Raw genomic sequence first — 22304 nt, forward strand, 5'->3', positions numbered from 1 at the left:
TCCAGTTTTTCCATTTTCTATATTAATAGCCATGTGCTAATTTCCTGTATTAATGGCCAAGTGCACATGAGCCCCTACTGCCACCTATTTTGTAGGCAGTAAGGACTCGCACGCTAACCATACACTAATTGGTTAGCATGTGGTAATGGAGCTACACTTATTAGCACACAGAATTTTTCCCCCCAATAAAAAAAGATTTAACATAAAAGTAATAGTATAATATGTAGTTCCGGGTATGCTTTCCAACTAAAGAATTGTTTTTACTATTATTTTCTAGGTTTCCTTTATGGTGCGAATTGTACCCAGTCCTGACTGGTTTGTGGGTGTCAGCAGTTTAAATTTATGTGAAGGAGACCACTGGAAAGAGCAAGTGTCATTCGATCTCTATCCATATGATGCTGGAACAGATAGCGGATTCACGTTCTCATCACCAAATTTTGCAACTATTCCACAAGGCACAATTACAGAGGTACCTTCAATTATTCAGTAAAACAAAAATTGCAAACGATAATTCTTGTTCTTGGGAATTGTTAAGACTACTGCTTAACTTTTGGCATGAATATTCACTGCAATCATAGTAACTGAATTTTTATTACATTGTACAGTAGTTGATTTCAAAGTGGTAGCGCTCTGTGTTTCCACTGTCAGGGATAACCTTCTTTCATAAATCAGTCTTTACTATCCCCCCCCCTTTTCAGAAGCGCTGAAGAGGTTTTTAGCTCTGGCCAGCACACTGACTGTTCTGTGCTGCTCCGACAGTCATAGAGTTCCTATTAGCGTCGGAGCAGTGCAGAGCATTCTGCATTCCGGCCAGTGCTAAAAACTTCTTCCGCACATTTGGAAAGGGGGGGGCATATGTCAACCTAACTTTTGAACATTAATATGCTAGGACTTTGATCTTTTTGGCACTTTTCCCCTAAAACATCACTAATATTTTTGTCATCTTTTATGCACATTCTCTTATGGACAATTTGACCCGGAGTGACCACATTTTCAGAACAATTTGATCAATATATAGACTAGAAATCAAAATAGAGTTTTACCCAGAAAAATTAGGCCCTCTTTTACTAAGCCACAGTAGAGGTTTCTACTGCAGCCTAGAGTGCTAAATACTCCAACGCTGCTCTGACGCTCATAGGAATTCTATGAGTGGTGGAGGATTTAGCGCTCTGTGCCATGGTAGAAACCTCTACCTCAGATTAGTAAAAGAGGGGGGTTAGCTATTTAGGAAAAACATGGGAAACATTCATTCTTCCTGTGTACTTATTCTCACCTAAACCACTACCCTACAGCAATAACATTAATATTTGATATATAGATCCATATAAAACCCACAAGCTAGAATAACAGTGTTCCAGTAAACCTAGTGCCTGAACTGAATTGGCCACGTCACATTTGCCACACAGGACTCACCACTGTGGCTTTATAAAAGGGACCTTTAATGATCCAGCCAGAAAACTCACCTTTTCAGCTGCAGTACCAGCACTGGTCAAAAAGTGGCATCATAATAGATGATATGACATCTGTCCAGTGTAAGTGTTATAGCCTGCCCAGATAGATGGGCAAGCAAGTTCTCAAAGTACCATGGTCTTGAAAGAAAAAAGAAATTCCTAATGATTCTTTCTGCAATTCTTTCCTTATTATTATTATTTTTTTTTTGTAGGTTTATTGCTTTGTGTAACAACTCATTCATAGTTATTTATTTGTTCCAAAATTCAAAGAGTTTGATTTTTTAGGGAAACTAGCAATGTACTTGGTAGACAACGATGAAATCTTACTTATGAACGAACTGGAAAATTAATGTAAAACTGGCATTGACTGAGGCACTTGAAAACGTTTGGCTCTATACTGTGACCTCTCTTCTGCTCAGAATCGGATAGCATCACTTTGAGAAGGCAGAAGCCTTGCCTCAACCCCACCCTGTGTCAGTGGTACACTCTGCACCCTGCTAAGCAGGTCCTCTGTTCAACTATGATATAAAAGGATGGCAGTGTGCTCTGGAGCCAGCTGGAACAGGAGTTACATTCCTAGAGCTTGAACACCAGTTTCTCTTGATGTCTCATTTAACAGAAGCCTTTAATCATACATAGAGCAGAAAGAAATATGAACAGAGAACAGGAGCAGAAGAAAGAGAGAGAGAGAACACTGCTAGAGGACTTAGCCTGAAAAAAAAAGCCTTGTAAATCGCCAATAGGAAATGGCTGTGGGGAGTTCCCGTTGTAGTCTCGAGAGACTACGGGAACTCACGGCAGCTATTTCCTATTGGCGATCTGCACAGGACAGGAGTGTATGAAGATCACTCCTGCCCCGAAAGCCCGCTAGACCACCAGGTAAGGCCAGGATGCCGGGGGGAAGGCAGGAGGGAGGCGGGGGTGGGTCAGAGCCGGACCAGAAGATATTCGCGGTATTTCACCATTCGCGGTCCAGCTCTGCCCCTATCCCCCGCGAATCCGGAGGGAGAAGTGTAAATCAAATCAAAAAGGCGTGGAAGAAATGCAAGCACCCAGGAAACAAAGAAACATAGTGAAATGAAGGCAGATAAAGACCATCTAGTCCAGCGATCTCAAACACGCGGCCCACGGGCCGCATGTGGCTCCCCAGGTGCTATTTTGCGGCCCGCAACAACGCGATGATCAACTGCTCCCTTGCTGCAGTTGATTGTTCTGGTTAAAGCTGCGGCCGGTGGCGGCTCCTCGCACCATCCACACCAACATTTCTCTTCCCCCTTCCCTTCCTTCTGGAGCAGCAGCGTGTCTGGCTGGCTCCCTCGCTCAGTCGATCGTTCCATTCAAAGCCGCGGGTGGCGGCTCCTTGTGCTGTCCACTCCTGCATCAGAAGCCTCTCCGACGTCACAACATCAGAGAGGCTTCTGACTCAGGCGCGGATCTCGCGAGGAGCCGCCACCCACGGCTTTCAACGGAACGATCAACTGAGCAAGGGAGACGGCCAGACACGCTGTTGCTCCACAAGGAAGAGAACGGAAGGGGAAGGGAAAGAGAAATGCTTCTGCTGCATAGGAAAGGGGGACCCTAGGGAAATGCTGCTGCTGCACAGGGAAAGGGAGAGGGAGGGAAGGGGGAAGAGAAATGCCTCTCCTGCACAGGAAAGGGGGAGGGAAATGCTGCTTCTGCTGCTGCTGCATAGGGAAAGGGAGGGGGAGGGAAAGGGGAAGAGAAATGCTTCTGCTGCACAGGAAAGGGGGAAAGGAAATGCTGCTTCTGTTGCTGCCGCACCCAATTAGGGAAAAAGAGGGAAGGAAAGAGAAGGAAGACAAGGGAGAGGAGAGGAACAAGAGATGCCAAGTTCATGGGAGGGAGGGAAAGAAAGGAGATATCAGACCATAGAGGAGGAGGGAGAGATGCCAGGGCATGGGGGGAGGGAAGGAGACAGATGCCAGACCAGGGGAAAGGAAGGAAAGAGATGTCAGACCATGGAAATAGGATGGAATAAGAGAGAGATAGGAAGGGAAGGTAAGACATGGAAACGTAGATTTTGAAAAGAAAGCAGAAAAATTGAATATTAAGTTAATGCCAAAGATGGATGCAAGGCAGAAAGTGAAGACGGAGAGAAAAACAGTCAAAGGACAAGAAGGCCCTGGAAACATAGTTGAAAGCACAGAAAAATAAAGTCACCAGCCAACAAAGGTAGGGAAAATGATTTTATTTTCAATATAGTGATTGAAATATGTCAGTTTTGAGAAAGAAAAGATATTAAACTTTAAATGTGAGGGCTGCAGAAAAAATAGAGTACTTGGAGGGCCGCAGAAAAAATAGTTAATGTCTTATTAAAGAAATGACAATTTTGCATAAGGTAAAACTCTTTATAGTTTATATATCTTTCCTTTTAACTGTTAAAGGAGAGTTTTATAAACTATAGTTTTACCTCATGCAAAATTGTCATTTCTTTAATAAGACATTAACTATTTTTTCTGCGGCCCTCCATAAGAACATAAGAACATAAGAAGCGCCATCTCCGGATCAGACCTTCGGTCCATCAAGTCCGGCGATCCGCACACGCGGAGGCCCTGCCAGGTATACACCTGGTTTATTTTATAGCCACCATATCTTTATATGCCTTTCTCAAGGAGATATGCATCTAGTTTGCTTTTGAAGCCTGGGACTGTCGATTCCGCAATAATCTCCCCTGGGAGAGTATTCCAGATGTCCACCACTCTCTGTGTGAAGCAGAACTTCCTGACATTAGTCCTGAACTTGTCCCCCATTAGCTTCATTTCATGTCCTCTTGTCCGTGTCAAATTGGACAATGTAAATAATCTTCTCTGCTCTATTTTGTCGATTCCTTTCAGTATTTTGAAAGTCTCGATCATATCCCCCCGCAGTCTCCTTTTCTCAAGGGAGAACAATCCCAGTGTTTTAAGTCGATCCTCATATACCAGTTTCTCCATACCCTTCACTAGTTTAGTTGCTCGTCTCTGCACCCTCTCCAGCAGTTTTATATCCTTCTTTAGGTAGGGAGACCAATGTTGGACGCAGTATTCCAAGTGAGGTCTGACCATTGCCCTATAAAGCGGCATTATTACTTTCTCCGATCTACTCGAGATTCCTTTCTTTATCATGCCCAACATTCTATTTGCCTTCTTTGCCGCTGCCGCGCATTGTGCCGACGGCTTCAGGGTCCTATCTATCAGTACACCCAGGTCTCTTTCTTGTTCACTTTTTCCCAGAGTTGCACCTGTCATTTTGTACTCGTATTCCTTATTCTTACTGCCTAAATGCATTACCTTGCATTTCTCCACGTTGAACCTCATTTGCCATTTCTCCGCCCATTTTTCTAACCGACACAAATCGCTCTGGAGTTCCTCACTATCCTCCTGCGATCTGATTGCCCGGCAGAGTTTTGTGTCGTCTGCAAACTTGATGATCTCACTGGATGTTCCGTTTTCCAAGTCATTGATATAAATATTAAAAAGGATCGGCCCAAGTACCGAGCCCTGGGGTACACCACTAGTCACTTTCTCCCAGTCAGAGAACTTCCCATTTATGCCCACTCTCTGCTTTCGGTTTTCCAGCCATTTGCCTATCCATCTTTGTATATCTCCCTCTATGCCATGGCTTTGTAGTTTCCTGAGAAGTCTTTCGTGTGGAACTTTGTCGAACGCTTTCTGGAAATCCAAGTATATTATGTCCACCGGCTTTCCACTATCAATTTGCTCGTTCACGGTCTCAAAGAATTGGAGTAAATTCGTCAAACACGATTTCCCTTTCCTGAATCCATGTTGACTGGGTTTCATCAAGTCGTGTGTGTCCAAGTGCTGAACTATGCTATCCTTGATCAGTGATTCAATCATCTTGCCGGGGACAGACGTAAGACTCACAGGTCTATAGTTGCCCGGTTCTCCTCTCGATCCTTTTTTGAAAATTGGTGTGACGTTTGCTTTCTTCCAGTTGTCTGGTATCTGTCCAGTTCTGATTGACAGGTTTGCAAGTTTTTGCAATAACTCTCCGATTTCAACCTTCAATTCCTTCAAGACTCTCGGGTGAATTTCATCCGGTCCAGGGGATTTGTCACTTTTAAGTTTGTCGATCTGGTAGTATATCTGATCCAAGTTCACTTCAACTGTGGTGAGGCTGTCCTCTATTTCTCCTGTAAACAGTTTCTCCGCTTCAGGTATTGTTGAGGTGTCCTCCTTCGTAAAGACGGAGGCAAAGAAGGAATTTAGTTTGTCTGCGATTTGTTTATCTTCCTTGATGTACCCTTTTATTCCCTTGTCATCCAGGGGTCCCACTGCCTCTTTTGCAGGTTTTTTCCCCTTCACGTATCTAAAAAAGGGCTTGAAGTTTTTGGCCTCCCGGGCTATTTTTTCCTCATAGTCCTGTTTTGCATCCCTCACCGCTTTGTGACATTTCTTCTGCTCATCTTTATGTTTGTTCCAGGCTTCGGTTGTCTTCGTGCATTTCCATATTTTGAAAGAGTCCTTCTTTTCTTTTATGGCTTCCTTCACCTGTATGGTAAGCCATGCCGGTTCTCCTTTGCCTTTAGTTCTCCGATCTTTAGAAATCCTCGGAATGTAGAGATCTTGTGCTTCTGCAATAGTATTTTTCAATAGGCACCATGCCTGATCTACTGTTTCAAGTTTGTCCACCATCTTCTCGAGTCGTTTTGTTACCATGGCTCTCATGCAATCGTATTTACCCTTTTTAAAGTTTAAGGTGGTGGTTAAGGTTTTTGCATGTTTCCTTTTCCCGATGTCCAGTTTAAAGTTGATTACATTGTGATCACTCGTTCCCAATGGAGCCCTGACTTCTACTTCTGTTATCGGTCCCTTGAGACCATTTAAGACTAAGTCCAAGATGGCGTCGCCTCTTGTCGGCTCTTTTACCATTTGCTCCAGGAAGCAATCCCCTAGCACCTCCAGGAACTTGGCCTGCTTGCCGCAGTTGGAGGCTCCTAGTTTCCAGTCTATTCTTGGGAGATTGAAGTCTCCCAATATAACTACATTGCCTGTCCTGCATACTTGTTTGATTTCCTCCATCATTTCTGAGTCAGTGTCTACCGCCTGTCCTGGGGGACGATAGTAAAGGCCAATTTTTGTATCTGCGCCATTTTGACCAGGAATTTTGATCCAGAGGGACTCCAGCTTCTCTTTCCTGTCTGTTGTAATCATTCCAACAGAATCTATTTCTTCCTTAACATATAGGGCAATACCTCCACCTTTCTGCCCTTCTCGATCCCTTCTATATAGTTTGTATCCCTGTAGTACTGTGTCCCATTTGTTTTCTTCATTCCACCATGTTTCTGTTATGCCAATGATATCCATGTTCTCATGTCTTGCTATCATCTCTAGTTCTCCCATTTTGTTTCCTATACTTCTAGCATTTGTATATATGCATCTAAGTTCCCTTCGTGTTACCTTTTTGGACCTTCTACTCTTGGCTGTCCTTACAGTTTTATTTACGGTATCCTTTACTGCTCCTGTGTTATCTTCCATGTTTGCTGTGTGGTCTTCCCCTCCTGTGTCTGAGTTGTCCCTTCCTGCTTGTTCTCCTTTGTTGGCTGTGAGGTCGACCTCTCTTATGTATGAGTAGTAGTCCTTTGTTCCTACGTCGGGGCATCCTGTTGTCCATACCATCGACCGGTGGTCGACTGTCGGCTTTCCCCTCTCCTTCAGTTTAAAGCCTTCTCTATTGCTTTCTTCATGTTGCCTGCCAAAACTCTTGCTCCTTCCTTGTTGAGGTGTAGTCCATCCCTTCTGTAGTACTTGCTTTTTCCCCAGAATGCCGTCCAGTTTCGCACGAAGTCGAAGCCTTCTTCTTCGCACCATCGTCTCATCCAGGCGTTGATTGCTTGCAATTCCCCTTGTCTCTTTCCATCTGCTCTTGGTACAGGGAGGATTTCAGAGAAGGCCACCTTCACCTCCCTGATCTTCAGTTTTCTTCCGAGTGAGCGGAACTGACCCTTCATCTCTTCCCTGTCATACTTCCGCCCGCTCACATCATTTGTTCCCACGTGGATAAGCACAGCGGTGTCCACTCCCCCTGCGCCATCTATGATCCTGGAGATCCTGTTGGTCACATCCTTTACTCTTGCTCCAGGCAGACAGGTGACGACTCTGTCCTCTCTTCCTCCTGCGGTGTGGCTGTCCACGTGTCGTATAATGGAGTCTCCTACGATGATCCCCATCTTCTTTATTCGGGAGTTCCTTGGGGTGCGTAGGTCTACGTCCTTGGAGTAGTGCCAGTCTTCTTCCTCCAATGATACTCTTGAAATTGTTCCCTGTTCTTTGAGCGAGGGGACATCTTCCTGTGCTCTCACTATTCCTCCTGGTGTGCGGTTGTCTCCTACCTCGTCTTCGCTTTCTTCTGTGTTTGCATGGGTGTCTTCTCTACTCACATGGGTTTCCTGAGTACAGTTTTCCAGCCCTGGGATCTCTACGTGGTGCTGATGGGCTTCCTCTATGAACATTTCTAGATCCTTGACCTCGTCGTTTGGGCTGTACTCCACTAGAATCTTCTCCTGTGCTCGGATTCTGTCTTCGAGTTCCAAATCCAAAATGTGGCCCACAAAGGGTTTGAGTTTGAGTTCACTGATCTAGTCTGACTATCCATGCTATTAGAAGAAAGAGTTGGGTGAAAGAAACAGGCCCTAAAACAGTGTTTCCCAGGTCGGTCCTGGAGCAACTCATTGTCAGTCAGGTTTTCAGGATATCTACTGTTTATAGAATCTGAACCTTACTATGCAATAATTGTCCAAATGACCACTTGATAAATGCAACATCTGTTAAGGGAGTCCTAGCATCATCCCATAGTTACCACACAGAAAAATCATTTTTTATGTGGTAAACTCGCATTAGCAAAGATGCAGCTACCACCTCCTAATTCTTTCCTTTAGAATAATGTAATTCCTTTCTTTTAATCAATTTATTGTGAACCACCTATATGAATGCTCTCTTGGGGTTTCTGCAGCTGGCATTGTACTTGTTGCAGGTTTCTGGGTCTCGCTGTGTCTTTGTCAGGTAGAAACTGATGTTTAAGCCACCATGCTGTAGCTTTCTTCAGGGTATGCTCTGAAGTCTGCAGTGTGACTTTGAAAATAGTGGGTTCACTGACCTGATTGGGAACAGTACAGTCCACCAATTTGAATTTTGGTGGAAAAGTCCAACTGATGCTGCGAGACCCGCAAACCTGCAGCAAGCACTTATATGGAATTTATCGATGGGCACTATATCAAATGTTAACTTTGAAACTTGGAATCTAATGACCCTTGTCTATAAAGGAGGCTGAAATTGCATCTGCACCATCTGTGTAGTAAAGTAACATATATTAATTGCAAGGTGTGTCAGTGCCAGGTTACTCTTGTATTCTGCATTGGAATCTGGATGCCCAGATGTGCAGCTTCAGGGCACCTAAATGAGGCACCTGCTTATAGAATTGCATCCATAGAAGTAGATTAATTAATGAAATATTTTTTGAACACTGCAGTAAGCAACCTCTACTTTGTATTTGCAGATAACCGCTTCCTCTCCAAGTCATCCTGCAAATTCATTTTTCTATCCCAGGTTAAAAAAATTGCCTCCTATTGCCACGGTGACCATTGTTAAACTTAAAAGCAAACACATGTATAATCCCATTTCTGAATATGATTTGACCTCAACTGGAAACAAAATCAATGACTCAGTCTCAGGTAAATATTAACCGGTGCACTTAGTAGATATTTTTTTGTGAGACGCTTTCTAATAACATTGCTACAAACAGAGAAACCAACTAGCATTCTTATCAACATTTTGCAGGTTTCAGCTGATTTCTTTAACTATATATTTCTTTCATTATTTTAGGGGTCAATATGAAAGGAAGTTATCTATTTACTGGCAACCAGTAAGGGCCGGATTCTGTATAGGACGTTCAGTCTCAGAAGCCTCCTAAGCCGCTACATGGGCGTCCTATATAGAATTGAGTCTGTCCTCATGGACAGATGCCTAAGCCTGACTAACCACCATGATTCTCTAACCGGCGTCCAGGTCACAGGCGCTGGTTAGAGAATCGTGTTGCCCATGGGGGGAGGCCTAAGGGATTTGTCCATTTAGAATCTTAGGCCACTCCCCGTACATTCTGGGATGCACTGGGAGAGGCCTAAGATTCCAGTTGGCCCAGGTGCCTAAGGTCCCTCCTATGGGAAGGGCCTTAAGCACCTGGGCCAATCAGGGCCTTAGGGCCAATCAGGGCCTTCCCGATGCACCAGGAAGGGGAAGGCCCACCATTCTGTGGAGGCAGGCCTGCCGGTCAGAGAAAATAAGCATCCTTCTGACCAGCCAATTGAAAAAAAAGGTACTGGTAGGGTCTGGGTGGGCTTGGAGGAGGGGGTCAGGGGCATGCCTGCAGTGTGGGTTCTGGCAGGAAGGAGTGGGCAACCCTCCTGCCAATGATCTTAGAGGGGTGTTTCCAGCAGAAGGGACTGGGCATCCCTCCTGCCGGGAGATGTCTCGGGGGGGAAGGGGGGGTTCCGGCAAGAAAGACTGGGCATCCCTCCTTCCAGGAATGTCTTTGGAGTGGTGGGGAAGTTTCGAGCAAGAGGGACTGGGCATCCCTGCTGCCAGGGGATGTCTCGGGAGGGGTAGAGGTGGGGTTCTGGTTGGAAGGGCTGGGCATCCCTCCTTCCAGGGAATGTCTTGGTGGTGATGGTGGAATTTCCAGCAGGAGGAACTGGGCACTCCTCCTGCTGCAGACATTCGGGACTGGGGGGGGGGGGGGCGGCTTCGGGGGTTCTAGCAGGAGGGACTGGGCATTCCTCCTGCTCTGGGATTTCTCGGGGGGAGTGATGGTAGGAGGAATTGGGTACTCCTCCAGCCAAGGACATTCGGTGGTAGGAGGGGTGGCTTCGGGGGTTCCAATAGGAGAGACTGGGCATCCTTCCTGCTCACACCAGGAATGTTTCAGAGGTACGGGGGAAAGGAAGCGGCATGCGCGTGCAGCAGGAGGGGGCAGGGAAGTAGCGTGTGGAGAGGGGGTTTAGGGGGGCACCGCCGCCCTGGGTGCCTCTCACCCTTGCTACACCAGTGTGCGACCCTGCTTAATGTACATTTTTACTGCATAACACCATAAAGCCATCATTTTAATAATAATAATAATAATAACTTTATTTTTATATACCGCAGTACCACAAAAAAGTTCAAATCAGTTTACATAGGAAGAGACTGTATACAGACAGCGATATTACAAAAAACTTTTGAAATTACACTAGCATGTTAAGATTAATCAAATTTATCTGGAAGTGTTTTAAAAATACATCAAGGCAGAAATGGAGTCAGAGAAATTTATCAAAGAGATAAGTTTTGATTGACTTCCTATAAGTTTGATAAGAAAGTGCGTTTGGAATAAAGTTGGTTAAACATTTATTCCATTTACCTGTTTGGAATGATAATGTTCTATCAAGGTATCTCTTGTAAATACAGCCTTTCAAGGATGGAAAAGCGAACAATTAAGCACTACGTGTACAAGTTGTGCCTGGAAATTCAAAATGATGAGATAGATAGTTTTTGTGTACCCTTCTTGTAAAGGACAGCTTGTTTATTGTATTCTGCATTTTACAAATGTATTTTATAGACACTTTTTTTGTATAAACAATTTTTTGGTGTAACAATACTCATGCACAGCTAGCGGCTCAGCACGGGGCAGGAGCACGGGAAGAATGCTCCTGCTCTGGCCCACCGCTCGACCACCAGGGATTTTAAAGGTACGCAGGGGAGGCCAGAGGGAGTTACAAGTCATCACAGTAGGCCGGGACAGGAGGCGTGAGGGATCCCTCCTGTCCCGGCCCACCGCTGGACCACTAGGTCTTACGGCAGGCCCAGTAGAGGCATGCAACAGATCCGAGTTAGGGGGAGGTGGGTGCTGACCCGAATAAAAGACGAGACCCCCATTTTTGGGCCCAAAAAGTTCAGGTTATATTCGAGTACGTACGATAACTTAGCATTTATTTTATAGAATTGCCCTTATAGTAATACCAGTTTTACTCATTGATTGCTCTACATGGCAAACATGGCACCAGGAGATGAACTCTGTAAGTATTGCTCCTGAGGAAGCAGTGATGAAACTTGAGGCCGAGTCGGGTAATTTCAGTGGGAGATCAAGACCATGTATGCTTTGAGAGTTAAAATACCTGTTAAAAACAATTTTTTGAAGTTTTGTTCAGTGCTCTTTTCACTGCAGATGAGTATTACACTGCAGCTTATAAGCAACAGAGACGACTTGGGACTTACATGTTGGCTGGAGAAACATTGCACAAAAATTTAAAACATTATAATAGAAATAAGCATAATGAAGATAATGTTAGCATAAATGGATGCCTAATTATAGGCTCCCTGCTTTAAAAAATCCAGATACCCAGTTACACTATTGTTCCATAAAAATAGATGGTCCTTTATAGGATCATATAGGCACTCTTCCATTATACATAACTACTTGCACTGCCTGACTATAAAAACTCATCCTCAGGAAAGCAGGGTTCATCTCTTCAGGTAATTTTTCATTTGGCAGTGATGGAAGCAGAACGGCGTGCACAGCTTGGCTTCATTGTGGCTGCAGAGCCCACAGGTTAAAAATAGCCTTGGGTTTGCAGGACCACAGCCAGACTGATCATAGTGGCCTCAGTGTGTTTTGCATGTACCGCATATTGTGGGCAAGTTTATTGCATTGAGAAGAGTTATTGCACTTATGTCACTTGCAACAAAATCCAATTAGATCGTTTTCATTTTGTATGGTTCAGATGCTTCAAAGTGAGACACTTTGTAATAGAAATTCATGAGCTGATTAAACTTAATGGATTGGATGCCAGGAAAATTAACAATAATTAGCTTATAATTCAGTATAAATGAACCTATTATCATGTCATTTTCAAACATTTTTAAATAGGTAAATTCAGCTACCCTATCAAAGACAGTTTTATGCTCACAGACCTTCTCGCTTTCCTCTATGGACTAACCTGGCAGTGAAAAGCTGAAAAACAAGCAGATGCCATTTTAAGTCTCTGGCTTGCATGTTAGCTTTTAAAAACAAGAGGCCATCTTATTTAAAATTTGAAATGTGCTTTCAAATATTTTCCATAATGACATGAAAGAAAGCACTGGACTACAGAGTACAGCGTCTGTAATAAATTTTCACAACCTGCTAAGAACCCAGCTTTCTCTAGAATCTAGAACTTCGCTACTTATGAATTCTCAAATGTTTTTAGAAAATCTGTGACAAATAACCTAAAAATCTTCTTTCCCTCAAGAGTTTTCTGCAGAAAAATATCTCAATGATTCTGGAACTCAGAACTGATCTTTTTGTGCTCCTTTTACAAAGGTGCATTAGGGCCTTAACGCACGGAATAGTGCGGGCTAAATTGCTGCGTGCGCTAGCCGCTACCGCCTCGTTTTAAGCAGGCGGTAATTTTTCAGCTAGCGTGTGCTATAGCGTGCGCTAATTTTGTGCATGCGCTAAAATCACTAGCGCACCTTAGTAAAAGGAGCCCCTTGTGACTCAAATTGTGGATCGGTAACTGTATTGCATATTGCTACTCTGGCATTATTTATTTAATTTATTTTCTATCCCGTTGCCTCAAAGACCCAACGAGACCAAACTGCAGTGCACCAGACTAGGAGGGGAGGGAGAGAGGAAGGGGGAAAGAAAGAGAGATGCTCGACTATGGGGGCAGGGAGAGAGGAAGATACTTGACCATGGGGGGTGATAGGGAGAGAGATATCTGGCCATGGGGGGAGGTGGGGAGAGAGAGAGAAAGATCCAAACATGGGGAGGGAGGGGGAGAGAGAGATATCTGACCATGGGGGGGAGGGAGGGGGAGGGTAGGACCACAGGAAGATTTTCTGGGAGAAAGAGGTGCAGACTGGGAGGGGGGTAGGATGATGTTTGAGAGGGCCAGATTCTGGAAATAGGGATTTAAAAAAACCCAAGGGATATGGTGACAATAAGCAGTATGTTTTAAGTGGATAGGCACAGGCCAGCCATCGATATTTAGTAGCTCTAAATTGGGAAATACTGATGAATATTGGCTTTAATCACCCCAGCACAGTCTACTTTTCTCCTGGGGTTGCCTGGGTGTGGAGTTGGGGTGAACCCAGAAGTTATATGGGCACTGATAATATTCATTGCTAGTGTCTGCATAGCTAAGTGAGCAGATAGGACTGCATAAAATGTTGCTCTGTCCTTGCCCATCTTGAACTGAATATTGACTGATACCCACATACTTATGGGTATGCCACAGCCCCCGATATTCAATGCTGGTGCCCAGACAAGGCCCAGCATTAAATATTACATTACATTAGTGATTTCTATTCCGCCATTACCTTGCGGTTCAAGGCGGATTACAAAAGACGATATCTGGCAATTTCCAGGGGAGATAAAGAGTAGATCAGGATGCTTCGTGGAAATGGGAAGATGCTTGTGGTATTAAGTTGATTTCAGGAATTTCTTGAACAGTAGGGTCTTTATTTCTTTTCTGAACGTTTTGTAGTCTGGGGTCATTATCAGTAGATTGGAGATTTAGTTGTCTAGTTTTGCTGCTTTTGTGGCTAGGAGGCCATCATACAGTTTTTTCCGTTTAACTTCTTTGATTGGAGGGTGCGTGACTGGAGTGTGGGTTTTCCTATGTCTAGTTGAGGCAGTTTGGATGAAGCGGTTGTTCAGGTAGGTTGGGCTGTCGCCGTTTATAGTTTTAAATAGTAGTCAGTAGAATTTGAATAGAATTCTTGCCGGAATTGGAAGCAGTGTGAGTTGAAGTATGCCTCTGTGATGTGGTTGTGTTTCCTCAATGAATAGATAAGTCTCAGTGCTGTGTTTTGGATTGTTTGTAGTTGTTTTGTCATTGTTGCTGGGCAGGGGAGATAGAGAATGTTGCAATAGTCTAGAAGTCTTAGGATTAGGGTTTGTACTAAGAGCTGGAATTGTGTTCTGTTGAAGAATTTTCAAACTTGTCTTAAGTTTCTCATAACTGCAAATGATTTTTGTATTGTTTTATTGATTTGTGGTTGCATGGTGCAACATCTGTCTATCGTCATTCCTAGTAGTTTTAGGGTGAGTTGAAAAGGTTAATTGATTGAGTTAATTTCTATATTGGTTATGGTTGGGACTTTGTTATTTTCGAGGAGGATGAATTTTGTTTTGTCTGGGTTTAGTTTCAGTTTGTGATCTTTCATCCATGTTGCTACTGTTTCAAGTGTTTGGTGTAGTGTGTCTGTCATGGAGGGTTATGGTTGATCAAAAGGTATGAGAATGGTGATGTCGTCTGCATAGCTATAGGAAGTTAGGCCTGGTTTGTCCAGGTAGGTGCCGAGGGAGGCAGTGTAGAGATTGAAGAGAGTAGGGGATAGTGGGGATCCCTGAATCAGATTCAGCCTGCAGAGGTCAGTGCCTTTAAATCCGCTGACTACCAGGGCTAAATATTGAAGAACTTGTATGTGAGTTTTGGCAATTCCTTGTATAAAAGAAATACAGTAGGATTCCGATTATCTAGACTAACCTCGGCAGAAAGCAGTCCGGATAATGGAAAATCCAGATGATTGGACATTTCCTTTTGGAGTGTGTGGATATGAGGGTTAGGTAGTGCGTGAGTGCAGTTGGGGGTGATAGGTTGGTAGTACGCTGTTTGCATGAGAGGAATGAGAAGGGGAGTGACATTGTAAAGGAAAGGGTGATTGGTTAGTAGAATGGTAAAGAGGGTTTATTGGTGAAGGCTGTTGTGAGTTTTGGTGGGCTTGGGATATTTAGGTGGTGTGAAGTGAGAAAGGAGCTAGTAAGGTGGTGCTTGAAGTGGTTGAAAGCCAGTTATACTGTTACGGGAAAGAAAACAGCTTGGGTTTGGGAAGGTATTTTTGGGGTGCTTGGGTTCGCAGCAGTTTTCCAGTGTTGGAGCTTTGTTCCAGCATTTTTTTAGATTCTTCTTGTGCGACCTACAAGACGTACATACCTACCATCACTGTTGCGTCTGAGCAGGAGGCATCCCCTAGGCCCTAGTGCCAGCTTCACGGTTTAGGCATGGCCAAACTATTGGTGATTTTGATACAAAAATTTAAACATTAAAGAATGGAAGCAATCCAGATAATTAGCATCCAGATAATCAGAACTTAAATAATTGGCTTCCTACTGTATAGTAGTACATTTGATTAGTTATCAGTGCATTTACCACTGTAACCAGCTCTTCACTTCCAAACATGAGGGTCCTTTTACTAACGTACGCAAACAGATTTAGGCAGGGTTTTACTACATGGCACTAGAGGATTTTAGTGCAGGCCAGTGAGGTACATGCTCCAACACTCATGGGAATCCTATGAGCATCTGAACATTTACCTTCCTGGCCCGCGCTAAAAACCTCTAGTGCTGTTTAGTAAAAGGATTTGCATGCAAACTTGATAGCGAATCGATTGCTGCTGGAGAATCATCCAGAAAATCGTCCAACAGCGATTGAGTCAGTATCTTTAGTGCATCTAGCCCATATATGGTTAGGGGAGCTCCATGACCAGGCACTTCTTGTGAGTACTAGGTGTGAATTCAGATTTATTAATTGCTGTTACACAAAATGGAGTTCGTGTCTCTGTCTGATTGGTTTAAGTGAGATGCTTTTGACCTTAACTAAAGTTAGCTCTGTGAATCATTTCCTGAATCTTTCTGCAAATCTCTTTTTCTACAAATATATTTACAACAAATCTAAGAGAATTATTATTATTTTTTTAATTCATCAATGTATTTGTTGCCAGATTATATGGTAAAATCAGGTAGTGTATAGCTGGTTTTAAACAAGATTTAGACAGGATCCTGGAGGAAAAGCTCATAAACCATTATTAACCAGGTAGACTTGGGGAAACCCACTGCTTATCCTAGGGGGTAAGCCACATGGAATCTGTCTACTTTTTGGCATCCTTCCAGCTACTTATGACCTGGATTGGCCACTATTGGGAGCAGCATATTGGGTGTGATGATATGGCATGTCTCAAACTACTCACAAGTGTATTAACCCCCTCCTTTACAAAGCCATGCTAGCATTTTTAGCGCTAGCCACGGTGGTAAGAATTCCGACGCTCATAGAATTCCTATGAGCATCAGAGTTCTTACACCGTGGCCGGCACTAAAAACGCTAGCGCAGCTTGGTACAGATCTCAAGGTATTATTCATTATTCAAGGTATTTTATCCAGAACACTTTGAATATGTATGCACCAGGTAAATAGAATATTACAGATATGTCACATATAGTTTGTAGCACACCTTTGCCCTGGGCTATTCGTGCTGCAGTTATTCCCAGGTTATTGCTGATTATGGAAGGTTGAAAAGGCTGTTGAATCATTGTTTAAATGGCCAATCTGCTGTACATTTCAGAAACACCACTGGATTGTGAAGTTTCTCTGTGGTCTTCATGGGGCCTATGTAAAGGGAGTTGTGGAAATTTGGGAAGCAAGAGCAGAACGCGTTATATCCGTCTTAAACCAGCTAATAGTGGAGCACCTTGTCCAAGTCTTGAAGAAGAAGCAGAATGCAAACCAGACAACTGCGTGTAAACCTGCAATAAACTGGATGATAATGCGAATAACTAAATGCGATGTATGTTTACTGAATTTACCCTATGTGCTGGACACAATTCTTTGTAAGTCTGTTAGGTTGTAAATATGTAATCCCTCTTCTCAGACTGGATGGATCTTTACTGCTTCTATATAAGATTCAGATTTCTTGATTTCATTCTGCAAATCCCACTTTTGCTGCTTTTATCTCCCCATAACCTCTCCTCCATTCATCGGATAGAAGAGTTTAGGGGTGAAATTATCAAGCTGCATTAGGACAATAATCTGTGTTATTTGTCCTTAGCGTGACTTAAAGGGCACTAAAACAACTTGTCTTGCCCTAAACAGAGATAGTTAAGTTACCACCGGTTACATAGTAATGAGATGCAAAACATGCAAATCCATGTAAAGCACCTCATTACCATGTAACTGCTATAGTGTCATTTTTAGTACACACTGGGCCCACATTACAAATGGAATTATAGTTGTAAAATGATGGTAACCCCAGCCAAAATCTGGGATTACTTTACAGCCCCGAATCATTTGCGCAATAAGCCGTGGCCCAATGCTTCCAGCCATGATCTACCGTCTTTCCCCTGAACAAGATCCCTCTGATCCAGTCTCCCTAATCTAGTGGAGCCTGGCCCTCAAACAATAACCTCACAACAAGGCCCTTCCCTCAAAGCAGACTTACCTCCATACAAGCTCCCCACCTTGTGTCTAGAGCACTGGTATTCAACCCAGTCCTCAGGGACCACCTGGTCAGTTGGGTTTTGAAAATCTCTGTCATCCATATTCATTGTGGATATCCTAAAAACCCAACTGGCCAGGTGGTCCCTGAGGACTGGGTTGAATACCAGTGCTCTAGACACAAGGTGGGAAGCTTGTATGGAGGGAAGTCTGCTTTGAGGGAAGGGCCTGGTTGTGGGGTTATTGTTTGAGGGCCAGGCTCCACTAGATTAGGGAGACTGAATCAGAGGGATCTTGTTCAGGGGAAACTGGTCGAGAGGGTTCCGGGCAGGAACATTTCCTTGTTGCTCCTGCCCTATTGGGGCCATCCCTCAGAATGGCACCCCTTAAGGTAGTCTCGCACAACCACTACTAAGGGCCATTTTTGTATAAGAAAACATGACTCTAGTGGTAGTTATGTAAGACTACCACTAGGGATGTCATTTTAAGGGACAGCACTGGAAAGGCAGGAGCAACTGGGGATCATTCCTGCCTGTAGATCCCTCTAGACTAGGGGTCTCCAAAGTATGGCCCGCAATATGATTTTATCTGGTCCGCGGAAGAATTGTGTGGAATGCGCCAAATGAACTAATTTTCCAATGAGAATCCGCAAAAAAACACAGGGTGTTGATAGATTTCAAATGCATTAATTAAGATTTCAAAACACAAAACAGTTCCATCATTCACATTAATGGTTTTATTATAATTTGTGATGAAAATATGAGAATTTGCTGGTAGTGTTCGTCATCATTAATATACGATAATTTAATCTCACATTCTCTGTAATTAGTTAATAAAATTTTCTGCTTTCAATAAAACTCATATATCTAGAGTTATTTATCTTTTTTTTTTTTTTTACCTGGGCCCGCTGAAAAGTGCTGAAATACCCAATGTGGCCCTCATGGCGAAAAGTTTGGAGACCCTGCTCTAGACCACAGGGAATTAAGGTATGGTTATGGGAGTGGGAGATTCTTTGAGGTGGGGGCTTTTTTGCAGAGAGGGGTCTTATTCAGAAAGCTCTACTTCTGGTCTGCCAGATTGGTGAGGGGAGCTGGCCAGAGGGGCTCTTCTTGTGGGGGCGGGGGAGGTTAAGTCAGGGTTTCAGGATCAGGAGAGCCCTAGAAATCATGGCCAGGAGCATCAGGCTGTGGCTTGGTGGCGCAATGCTCTGGGCCACTAGAATAAAACTACTTGATAGTGACTCATAAGCAGCATTATTCATTTACCATGGTAATCAGCAACCTGTGGAACTGTTATACTGCAGTGGTACTGTTATACTCCTGTGGTAAATCAGGGTACAGTAAAAGATCACCTTTTACTGTACCTTGATAACTTGTTTCCCCCCCTTAATCTGTAATGACTGTAATAATCAAATCTTGGTCCAGTGTTTTCCACCTCAGAGGTATATTATGTTCTCTCTTGTATATTCTTCACTGGCCCATACCCGTATTCCGGTGCTAAATATCCAAGTATCTCCAGCCACAATGACTTATCCAAATAACAAGCAATATTCAGCCCGATACCTAGGTACGTGTCTGTATATAGTTAAAAATACAATACAGAAAAAAGTGGTACTGCTGTGTCATCAATAAATTATGTAAAAGTTGTCTGATATTACTGCATGTCAAAAGGCTGACTATTCAATATCTCATCTGTTCACTGTCAAACAATTTACCTCCCTGGGAGAGGAGAGTACAGGAGCATTTCACTATAAGTTAAGTGAGGTTCCCTTTACTTTTAATAATATAAGAAAAACAAAAATAAATATAAAGAATAAAATATTAATAAAGATTAATAAAGATTGGACCGATGCAGAGTTTCAGCAACCGGCCTTGTGTGCCTGATTGCTATCTGAAAGTCCACACAATAAATGTTTGATTAGGTAAATTGTTTGACAGTGAACAGATGAGATATTGAATAGTCAGCCTTTTGACATGCAGTAATATCAGACAACTTGTATATAGTTAAGACAGCCTTTATGCTGTTCTAACTTCATCCAGGCACTTACCCTAGGGTTACCAGACCTCTGGGAAAACCTGGACATGTCTTCTTTTTAGAGGACTGTCCTGGTTTACGAACAGACTTTCCAAAACCCAGCAGTTTTACCGGGTTTTGGAATACCCAGACTAGCTCTGGCCGCATCTGGAGGGCCTTTGAGCATGCATGGATGATGTCACAAATCCGTGCATGCTCAAGTCCCCCCGTATGCAACTGTAACTAGTCAGGGAAGAAGATGAGGCTTAGGGGGCGGGGCTGGAGTGGAATAGTGCAGGATTTGGGGTAGAACAGGGCGGGGATGAGGGTGGAATGGAGCAGGGTCATGCATCCAGGTTTTGTGAGGCTCAAAATATGGTAACCCTAACTTACCCAAGGAGCATTCTGAATATTGCTGCTAACCAGGCAATTCCCATTGTTGCTCTGACTTCACTTTGGATTCAATCCACCACTTACTGGCTAGTACTGCAGCAGTCACAGCTGATATTGGAAATGATGTTCTCTCTGGAAATAATGTATTAATAGCATTTTCATTTTTTAGGCTTACATTTTATGTCACTCTGATCTTAATCATTTGTGAACCGAGTTGAGCTCCTTCAGGAGATGACCCGGTATATAAATTGAAGATTAGATTAGATATTCTGTGGCACTATCTGATAAGTGCTGATGAATATTAGCTTGGGAGCCAGCTAGCAGGATTAACTGAGTAGGAATCTTTCTAACTGGTTAAATCCCTTTTGAACATTGACCCGTTTGCTCCTAAATTGCCCTCTGAAAATTTACTAAGGCTGAATTGTTAAATTTATACTCAAGATTTCCCTCTCAAAATTTCACTAAAGATCTAAATTTAGGAGCATAAAAAGTAAGGGACAATACTAGTGAATTAAGAGCAAAGAAAACAAGTTAAGAACTTAAGTAGTCTGATAAATGTAGGAAAATGAATGGCAGGCCTAAATTTAAAAAAAAACAAAAAAAAACAACAACAAAGAACAGAATTTGCCACCGGACATCAAAGCACAGCCGAAACAGTGGAGAAGACAGAGAAGCTCTATAGGTGTTCTCAACAAGTGCAGCTTAATTGATGCAAAACAGCAACTTCCAGTATAAAAAATGTCTTTTACATTGAGAATTGCTGCTTTGCCTCAATGAAGCTACACTTCTCTGTCTTCTCCGCTGTTTCGTCACTAGGCCGAAATTTGTAAGCATAACTTTAAAGCTCCTAAACTTAAGATGAATTTTCAGCTGAAAATTTAGACCCCCCCCCCTAAGTTTTGCAGAAAACAGATCTGAAATTTAGAAGCCTAACTTAGGAGTGCAAATTTAGGAGCTCGGGGTGAAATTCTATAAGAGGCATCTAAAATTAGACACATAAATAAATAGGCATCTAAAGTTAGGCACCTAACTCCCCCCCCCCCCTTTTACTAAACTATGATAGCGTTTATTCACGCAGGGAGCTGTGCTGAATGCTCCGTGCTTCTCCCGATGCTCATGGAGTTCCTATGAGCGTCGGGAGCAGCACGGAGCATTCAGCGCGGCTCCCTGCGCTAATAACCGCTATCATGGTTTAGTAAAAAGGGGGGTTAATTAGTAAATTGGCTTCAATAATGAGTTTTAACAAGCTCATAATGGAAAAAAAAATAAAGTTTCATTGGGAGTTAGGTGCCTATCTTCTTAGGCGTGATTCTACAAAAGATATCACCTATCGCATGGTGCCTAACTCCAAAGTAGGCTTGTTTAGGGGTGGAGAAAGTTAGATTGTAAGCTCTTCCGAGCAGGAACCGTCTATAAATGTCAAAATGTACAGCGCTGCTTATGCCTTTCAGTGCTATATAAGTGATAAGTAGTAGTAGTAAAGAATTAGGTGCAGCTAGGCATGATACTCTGAAGGATTTTGGCACCTATAACGTAAGCCTTTAAAACCCTGGTCTACATTACAAGCGCCTAAGTTTTAAGTTAGATGCCACTAAGCGGAATTCTGTGAAGGGGCACCTAGGTGGGACTATCATCAATAGGTGCCTAATGTTAGGCACCTATTTTTATTAGGCACCAATTACAGAATCTGGCTCAGTCTTTTTTAAGCTATTTCTCTGCCCCCATTTTTAAAGCCTGCATTTAAACCTTAAACCCCGGTTCTCACTGATCATGGGCACCTTGATATAACTATTTCTATAGTAAATGGATTATCTCTTATCTGTCTTGACTAGACTGTAAACTTCATGGAGCAGGACTTTTCTCTTAGACTTGTCTCTGCTGCACTTCATATGCCTTATAGTGCTATATAGTAGCAAAAGAAGTAACATTTATTGGAGAAGGAACTGCTTTAAGAGTGACTATTTGAATCAAGATTGCTTTTTCATCTGTTTCAGAATGTTTGTACACTTGATAATTTCATTTAAAGGATGTCCATTTAGCTATATAAGTTCATATAGCACCCACTTGTGGTAGAAAATAAGACATTTTCAATAAGTCATCTAGCAGTCCATTTTTTTTAAGCAGAAGATCCAAATAAAACACAGAGTTCTAAAAGCTTTAATCTGAAGTTTTACGCTTGTTTATCTGTGTTTGTGAGGATATATCAAA

The 22304-nt window shown here is 43.0% G+C and overlaps 1 protein-coding gene across 2 annotated transcripts in view; it reads left to right on the forward strand.

Moving 5' to 3' along the window:
* The window catches only part of SPON2 (spondin 2), a 53739-nt gene extending 36091 nt beyond the window's left edge, over positions 1-17648 (forward strand). For both annotated transcript variants that reach the window (XM_033932302.1, XM_033932389.1), the window contains 3 exons: positions 278-469; positions 8967-9141; positions 16822-17648. In XM_033932302.1, the coding sequence (XP_033788193.1) occupies positions 278-469; positions 8967-9141; positions 16822-17000 (546 nt within the window). In that variant the 3' untranslated portion in view covers positions 17001-17648. The remainder of the gene's footprint in view (positions 1-277; positions 470-8966; positions 9142-16821) is intronic.
* The last annotated feature ends 4656 nt before the right edge of the window (positions 17649-22304 follow it).

This window comes from Geotrypetes seraphini, chromosome 1, assembly GCF_902459505.1.
Source record: "Geotrypetes seraphini chromosome 1, aGeoSer1.1, whole genome shotgun sequence".
Classification (NCBI taxonomy): Eukaryota; Metazoa; Chordata; class Amphibia; order Gymnophiona; family Dermophiidae; genus Geotrypetes; species Geotrypetes seraphini.